Below are 7418 nucleotides of genomic sequence, written 5' to 3'. Positions count from 1 at the left end.
TACAGAAATTGCCCGCGGCGCCACGATGAATTTTCTTTTATGCGATACATATAATGTTGAAATATTATCTGCAATAGACAAGTTACAGTGTATAACCATGTTTGACATGTTAATTGCGACGGGGATCACAGTTTGAATCGACGATGGTAATGATACAAAATTTTAGATATTGACATTTGTTTGAAATTATATATATTTCTGTGGCGGACCAGACATAAAAAGCCACGTCCTCCAAAAGCGGGGTGTGCAGATGCCTTTTTCGGGGTTTCCCGACGCAAGGCGTACACACCGCCATAAAACAATAAAAACGTTGGGACACAGCTTCGGACCTTAGGTTCCGGATCACCCCGGTCGGAAAATCTTCGGGAAAGGCCTTCGCCCTTCCCAAGGACCTTCCCTTACCGATTTCACGCTCTCCCCAATAAATACGGAGACCTCTCGACCGGGAGACGTTAGTTGGCTAGTTTTCCTCCGACTCTCGACGTGTTCGTTTTTCTGTCTCATCCGTCACTCGCTTACCTTTACCTTTTACACACTGTTACCCCATCGCCTTTTTGTTACAAGTTGTATTAAAGTTCTCGTTATATAAAAACCAAAAAACTCTCTCGGATTATTTTATATAAACCGTCGCAGTAACCACTGCGACAAATTTCTATCAATTTGGACGCGCCGGTCACCGGTGGCCCCCATGGCAATCAACGTGTTAACGGTTCTTTAACTTTCTCGTGCAACGTGTGATCCAAGATGAACGATTATGGATTCAAATGTAATTCATCGAACTTGTTTACCTTTTAGAAATGCCAACTAGTTGCCGATATAATATATCATAGCGTGCTGGCACTGGCATGCTAGTATACGGTCGGTCGGTTCTTTATTTCGGCAACTTTGCACTCCCTCTATGGACAATGGTGCGAGAAATCTATCTGGATGAATCGGATTGGATCAACGATGGCTGAAAACACGTGAACATTCTATGTTACAACTTAATTACCGCAATTATTTCACCATCGTTTTGTTCGCTTTCGTCACCCACTTCTATCGTGTTCCTAAATTAGATTGCGAGCTCATTCTGCATACATATAATAGTCTATTAACGTAGCGATATCTACGAAAGTAAGCCACGCTGAATGTTCACTTTCACCTCTGTGTCGATAATTGCTTATTAACCGCGCAATGAGCCCGCATAGTGAAAGTCGAGACTGATTATAAAACGCACCTCTCCCATTTTGTTTTCGCTAATATTTCACTTACAACTGCCGTTGGACAACTACCATTGGATTCCAATACCTTCTTCGAATGAAAAAATATTTTATGGAGTGTTTTCTTTTTATATCCGAAGTTTAACATTTTACCGAGCTGTTTGGGGATTAACATATCATTTTTTGTATTTGGAAGCATTTACGGAGAGGAGAGGAAAGTTAACATTTCTTGGAGATTTTTCGATCTCCTGGATGATTTTTGAATGAATTCATGGATGTGGAGTTTTTATTTGTAGCTTAATTTATTGGTAACTTTTTGTGGGTATTAATTTTCCGTGATATTTACAGTACATATTTTCATCCAAATGCAATAACTTAAAATAGGTAGAGAGATAACTAAAGAGAGAGAGAGAGAGAGAGAGAGAGAGAGAGATTTTATGCTTCCTTTCCCTTATCACAATCATCGATATCATAATACTTTCCTCATCTGCAGTGGCTTCGCTAGCTTCCACAACTTTTTCTATCTCACGCCTATATATACAGAATTAATAGTAACAATACAATCGAACTTATAATGGCAAATCAATATCTTGAAATATTTCATTGTATATGCTTTACCTTTGTAGGTTAGCAAAAGCGTCAGGGTCTTCTCCCGTCTGGGTCTTTAGATCATCCGCTGTTAATAATGTCAGGTATCTGGATTCTATTAGTTAAAAAACCAAACAAATTTAACCTTCGAGCACCTTGTAGAATATCGCAATTTTTGTTTACCTCGGTTTAGCCGTTAGCCACATCGACGTTCGTTCGTATTCAATTAATTCGTCAGGATTAGCAACTTTATCGCAATATTTCTGTGTCAATCTAAAATACACATATTATTTATTTCCGTTTATTACTTGTATTCGCTAATATACCAATAGAATCTTACCTCGTCGTATCGAACATTTGGCTATGTGTCAAGTAAAGTACTTTCAATCGAACATACGGTAACACTGGTTGCTTCGGGTGATTTGTCAATTGTTCCGCAGCTCTAGGAATTAATTTGTTTTCTATGCGACGGTCGACAAAATTAAAACGAACTGATTTTAACAGCGATCTATCGTTACTCTTTATGTTCACATCGTCAAGGTTCAGAGTGTCGAACACAAATGGTCTAACGGTTTTTAGTTTTAATTTCTTCAACTTGACTCTGTAATCGTTCACGCAGAGTATCCCAATGTGTTTGGCCTTGGATTCGCCCTCGCACAAAGAGGTCGCAACAGTGCTACCTGTAAGTGCGTTTTTTAAGCAGTAGTTTCTTATTTTCCATGCATCATAATTAATAAATAAATTTTAAAATATACCTGGTTGAGTAACGTAGTATTCCTGTTTAGAGATAGACTCGCCTGTGATGCGACATTCGTGTTCACCTCCCCACACGACTAAGTGGATTAAAGGGGGAAAGTGGGCTTCCGAAGTATATCCATGTCTAATATATGGTGCACGTTTTTTATGTAAAACGAACAAATTAAAGTATTCGGATGCAAGTTCACGGCTCCACCTATGAATGAAAATCATTTGCATTAAAAAAAAGGGAAGGTCTCTCGATACGTATATGGATCTCATAGGTTCACCTTAGAATCGTCCAACATCTGTGTTAATTTATCGTCGTCCATACAGTCTAAACTGTAAATTGCGACATGGTTATTACCCTCTTTTATCGCCAGTGGACGAATGATCATTTTATCGGTAACTGTTCATTTTCCAAAATAATTTATTAAACTAGACACAGATTCCGCACCGGACGAGTCCGTTTGACCATTTGTTCCAGAACCTATAATTTTGATTATATTTACTAATGGCTGAATCAATGTTGAAAAATCACTGTACTTAAACTATTAACATTATATTTCTTACTTGGATAGTCACTTTCCCATAAATGGAAAATATTGGCACGTTGATATTAAAATTTAGATTCTCAAAATGTGGGAATATTAATTCCGGCTCGCCCAAAAATTCAATGTTAATTTTTCTGGTGGAAAGACGATAATTAATATTTGTCGTACTTCAAATATTATCTTGTATAAACATATCTTGCTAACCTGGGACCCGTACAGTATTTTCTTAACAATTCCATACATTTTGATACATCGGCAACTGTTGGTTTCGCATCGTGAAATAGATCTCCACCAAAAAGTATAAGATCTACATTTTCTTCTTTGCTATATTGAAGTATTTCTTCAAAAGTATCGAAGCTTTCATCCGATGACTCTCCTGCTTGTATAAATTAATTATTTTTAGTAATTATTAGTAATTATTAGTAATTATTCATAGTATATCCGAGTACATTTCATGACAATTGGACATCTAAGAACGATTGCAAATAAAAGAAAAAAAGTTTCTTCTTTATACGACCGGGAACAAAAGTTGAGTTTACCGCGTAGGAACTCTGGCACGTGACCACTTAAGACTTATAAACAACTGCATTGAATATTCGCCCTTATAGTATACAAAATATAATCTAAATCGGTGATCCGAAGGCCTTTGTAATTGTAGAATTTTATAAGACTGTCTAAATTAAAAAAGAAACGAAAGATATATAATATTTGCAAAGAATTGTTCGAAAACCAACCTGCCCTCTTGTTGAAATTGTAACCGTTATATAAAATATGGAAACACTAAAATATTATGGAAAACAAGTTTTATGCTACGATTCCGAATTACGACTGACCGTTGCCGTACGTTACTGTTCATTACGTTTCGTCTTTGTTTTAAGAAAGCGGAAGTGGGAGAATTACCCATCGCAAATAGAATTGTACGATGCCAATGGTTTCAGTGGCAATCCATTGAAATTGTTCAATCCCATGCGTGAGGTGTTTCCCCCTCCGCCACTTGGAACAGATTCCATGCAGAATTCCTGACATCATTGGACACACTAGATCCCGCCAAAATTGTTGTACATACACAGACACGAATATATACATATAATTATATGTAAATAATATATGTGATAATAGACGCAATATCAATAGTATGTACCTCAAGCTGAGGTACAATACCGCACCTAGGTGTCTGACCGCTTTACGACTTTCTTTCAGAAAAGTAAGATTAGGCAAATTATCCATCACAAATGAGATTGGATGATGCCAATGGATTCCCCTTGGGACAAAAACCGAGGGATTATGAAATAATAATCATTAATTATTTTTACGTTTTGTAATTATTATTGAAATGTGAATGTTACATGGCTCGTTGGTCTAGGGGTATGATTCTCGCTTCGGGTGCGAGAGGTCCCGGGTTCAAATCCCGGACGAGCCCAGGAGAATATTTTTTTCTAGTTTTATATCGTGTTATTTCAGTGTTTCTTACCGATAATATGTATCCTTTTCTGAATATTAATAATATTTGTTTTATATACCCGCTAATAGTATATTTTTCAACTTGAAATATTAAAGTCGATGACTAGATTATCGATTACTTTGTTGCGATTTACGATATCGAAGATATTCAACATGGCGCTCGCATGGAACCCGTCGAAGAAACACACTGACCGTGAGAGGTATGTCTATTGCAACAATTACTTGTATCTTTCAACATTTTTGATGAACATTATTATGAAATTATTTTGGAAATTTTATTTACATAATAAAGTTCACAGTCAACATACGTGCTACGTCACTACCAGCTGGGGCCTAACCTCTTTGTCACAACACTGACAGATTTTATTTTTGTTGCAGGTGGGTTTGTATTTATCCAGTTTATATAAACAGCAAAAGAACGCTGGCAAGTGGCCGGAAACTGGCGAAGGATAAATGCGTGGAGAACCCGACGCATCAGGAGATCCGAGACGTTCTAGTAGCAGCTGGATGCAATGTTGGCGTAGAAAACAAGTTACATCCGAGAGAACGTAGCAAAGAATTGTTGTACCGAGGTCGCATTCGTGTTCAGTTGAGAAATGACGATGGAACTCCTGTGAAACCAGAATTCCCAACTAGGGACTCTCTATTGGTATATCTAGGCACTACTATTCCAAAGCTAAAAACTCGTCAAGGTAAACAGTCGATGGGTGAACAATCCTCCCAGCCGTCGAGCTCTTCGTCTAAAAAGGGTAAGGGCAAAGGGAGGAGGTAATGTTGGGGAACAGTGCAATAAAGTTGATAAACGCTTCTCACTTATCTGCACTTTAATGTTGAAATGGGAATTATTCTCATGTACAGAAAGAAATTACGTTACATTTTGTACAAAGTTCTTAATAAACAGATATAAACCGAGTACCGTTCTCTTGCATAGTTTATTAGTCGATCCAATTGTCGAATGTTTAACACAATCCCATCGGCTGTTTAAAACTATTACAAAAATGTATCTCGTAAAGACAAGTTCTACTTTATAGTTCGAACGGATCAAAGAGTACATCGTTCACCTTTATATAAGAAAATATACGACTGTAAGATTTACCCAAAATTTTGTACTCGTTCCTGGCATTTTAATTAACGATCTTCATTCTCGTCTACTACTCGTCGTCCTGCTCGGTCACATCTGTGTCCTTATCTTCGGTACGAACGGAACCTACGTTTTCCTCTGTGTTTAAACCATGTGGTACAAATTTCACGATGTATCCGGTGGGTTGTAAATGTGGGAAGTAGTCAGAATGAACAAGATGCGTCAGTGGAGTCTAAAAATGATGCACGATGAAATATCTATAAATCTTTAATATTATCCAATGACTAAATAATAAATACTTTGCCGTTGAAGTCTGCGGGGTATGTAGGATATGCGCCAAGCACGGGTGCGTCTTCCCCGTTTGTGTTCATTAAGTCACTCCCGGCATCGTTATTATTTTCATGTATCTGAAATAGAAGAAGGTGAAAATTGTTCATTGAGAATTTGAGGCAAAAATATTTGTTGCATCGAGAAGCATAAGAAAGCAGAGATTCGTATCGCTAACTGGTAATACTTACCGGAATAGCACTTCCAAGAAGCGATCCTTCTCCGGGTTGATTTAGATCTGGTAGCAAAGCATTATTCAGTTGAGCGTGTGCCTGAAGCAAGCTATGCATTGGCGTAACAGCGGCTCTAACAAGTGCTTCGGGAATGGCGTGCAACCTATCAATATGGGGATGGAAACGAGGATGTAAAACTGAACGAAGTAAACTACCGCTAGCAGGAATATGATGATAGCCATCGAATAGTGGCGGTGGAAGCTGATGGAGCAGAGAATTAACTCTGCCGAGGAAAGGTCTATGTATATGAGGACGACGGACTAAATGATGTACCGCAGGAATGTATGGAAGAGCAACGTGATAATCGGGTATATTTGCATCGGCACTATCCGTATTGTCATTGTTTTCGGACAGGTCGGTGTCATCTTTGTTGACTGGATTACCTAATCCGACTACGTCGTTTCCCTCATTCTTTGACTCGCAATTGGCTGACCTAACAAAGTGAGAATGACCTTTCAGCGGTCCTCCTGTAAGGAAATAATTTGCAACTTGATGGGCGTCACCTAAGAGTTAATCAAATAATGTAACAAGATGCGACAATTAATATACTGGTGTGTTAGTATATTATTCTTCTATCTCACCCACTCTTAGATGTTTTTTGGATTCGAGAACACTTCGCGTAATACGATCTTCATTTGCCAAATCGTCGGCATTGCCAATTTCATTCAATTTTGTTAATTCTCTTTGAGAGCGAACTGTTTGGAATTTATACATATAAAATAATTATCGATCCACTAAGATATATATATTGAACTATTTTTTAAAAGAAACTTATGCTAGATTTATTTACCTTTATCATCGCCATTGGAGAGCACGGGATCTAATAGAATAGATGCTAGCTTGTCGCTATTATCAGATTTTGTACAAGAAATACGAGTGTACGGTTTGATAAAATATAATATTAGAATTGTGCACACGAATCGAGGTCGTTTCATACTTGCACCTAACAATGGATTTTTAAAGAATTAATTAACACCAACGATAATTCCCTCCACGGTGATTACATGAAACTGGTGTCGCGCATAATTTCGCCTGAAATTATATGGACTCTGCAGAGGAAATTCTGCTGACAATTTATAAATATGTATTGTTCATTTCCCATAATATAAGTGTTTATAACGGGAGTGTAAACACGTGTTGTAACCTGCTCTTTTCTTCGATTGGGTCATTGTTTAATTTAAATAAAGAATAAATTATTATTCGCTTTAGAAACGTATTCCAGGTCTTTTTTAAATCGTTT

At 37.5% G+C, this 7418-nt stretch overlaps 3 protein-coding genes and 1 non-coding gene across 7 annotated transcripts; 2 read left to right on the top strand and 2 right to left on the bottom strand.

Moving 5' to 3' along the window:
- Positions 1 to 1477: 1477 nt before the first annotated feature.
- On the bottom strand, positions 1478 to 4047 carry LOC117218176 (double-strand break repair protein MRE11). Of its 2 annotated transcripts, XM_076520570.1 has the most exons (8): positions 3811 to 4047; positions 3281 to 3452; positions 3096 to 3210; positions 2543 to 3012; positions 2128 to 2467; positions 1971 to 2060; positions 1818 to 1902; positions 1478 to 1730 (listed from the first exon to the last, which is right to left on the bottom strand). In XM_076520570.1, exons 4-7 carry the CDS (start codon positions 2802 to 2804, stop codon positions 1869 to 1871), a joined length of 726 nt encoding a protein of 241 aa, XP_076376685.1. In that variant the 5' UTR covers positions 2805 to 3012; positions 3096 to 3210; positions 3281 to 3452; positions 3811 to 4047; the 3' UTR covers positions 1478 to 1730; positions 1818 to 1868. The 2 variants fall into 2 exon arrangements, with proteins under 2 accessions (XP_076376685.1, XP_076376684.1); XM_076520569.1 differs by having other exon boundaries at positions 3281 to 4047.
- A 377-nt stretch (positions 4048 to 4424) lies between these two features.
- On the top strand, positions 4425 to 4496 carry TRNAP-CGG (transfer RNA proline (anticodon CGG)). Its single transcript has one exon. It is a non-coding gene; the product is annotated as a tRNA-Pro (tRNA).
- Srp19 (signal recognition particle 19) lies at positions 4443 to 5450 on the top strand. Its single transcript, XM_033466510.2, has 2 exons — positions 4443 to 4737; positions 4916 to 5450. The coding sequence occupies exons 1-2, from the start codon at positions 4637 to 4639 to the stop codon at positions 5307 to 5309; spliced, it is 495 nt and encodes a 164-aa protein (XP_033322401.1). The 5' UTR covers positions 4443 to 4636; the 3' UTR covers positions 5310 to 5450.
- Positions 5344 to 7417, bottom strand: LOC117218245 (uncharacterized). 3 transcript variants are annotated; one of them, XM_033466508.2, is made up of 5 exons: positions 6969 to 7417; positions 6760 to 6873; positions 6137 to 6681; positions 5918 to 6025; positions 5344 to 5850 (listed from the first exon to the last, which is right to left on the bottom strand). In XM_033466508.2, exons 1-5 carry the CDS (start codon positions 7111 to 7113, stop codon positions 5689 to 5691), a joined length of 1074 nt encoding a protein of 357 aa, XP_033322399.2. In that variant the 5' UTR covers positions 7114 to 7417; the 3' UTR covers positions 5344 to 5688. The 3 variants fall into 3 exon arrangements, with proteins under 3 accessions (XP_033322399.2, XP_033322400.2, XP_076376682.1); XM_033466509.2 differs by having other exon boundaries at positions 6137 to 6645; XM_076520567.1 differs by having other exon boundaries at positions 6760 to 7111.
- Position 7418: the final 1 nt, after the last annotated feature.

Source organism: Megalopta genalis, chromosome 3 (assembly GCF_051020955.1).
Source record: "Megalopta genalis isolate 19385.01 chromosome 3, iyMegGena1_principal, whole genome shotgun sequence".
In the NCBI taxonomy this organism is placed as follows: Eukaryota; Metazoa; Arthropoda; class Insecta; order Hymenoptera; family Halictidae; genus Megalopta; species Megalopta genalis.
The sequence above is the reverse complement of the archived record's forward strand: the minus strand, read 5'-3'. Positions and strand labels throughout refer to the sequence as shown.

Bases quoted from the DNA above. Each gene is read 5' to 3' on its own strand.
- LOC117218245 (XM_033466508.2), bottom strand. From the start codon at position 7,113: ATGAAACGACCTCGATTCGTGTGCACAATTCTAATATTATATTTTATC. The intron at 6,874-6,968 runs GTAAATAAATCT...AATTCCAAACAG, and splicing joins CTCCAATGGCGATGATAAAG to TTCGCTCTCAAAGAGAATTA. The intron at 6,026-6,136 runs GTAAGTATTACC...CTTCTATTTCAG, and splicing joins TTCTTGGAAGTGCTATTCCG to ATACATGAAAATAATAACGA.
- Srp19 (XM_033466510.2), top strand. From the start codon at position 4,637: ATGACTAGATTATCGATTACTTTGTTGCGATTTACGATATCGAAGATA. The intron at 4,738-4,915 runs GTATGTCTATTG...TTTTTGTTGCAG, and splicing joins AAACACACTGACCGTGAGAG to GTGGGTTTGTATTTATCCAG.
- LOC117218176 (XM_076520569.1), bottom strand. From the start codon at position 2,804: ATGAGATCCATATACGTATCGAGAGACCTTCCCTTTTTTTTAATGCAA. The intron at 2,468-2,542 runs GTATATTTTAAA...ACGCACTTACAG, and splicing joins ATACTACGTTACTCAACCAG to GTAGCACTGTTGCGACCTCT. The intron at 1,903-1,970 runs GTAAACAAAAAT...TTTAACTAATAG, and splicing joins TGGCTAACGGCTAAACCGAG to AATCCAGATACCTGACATTA.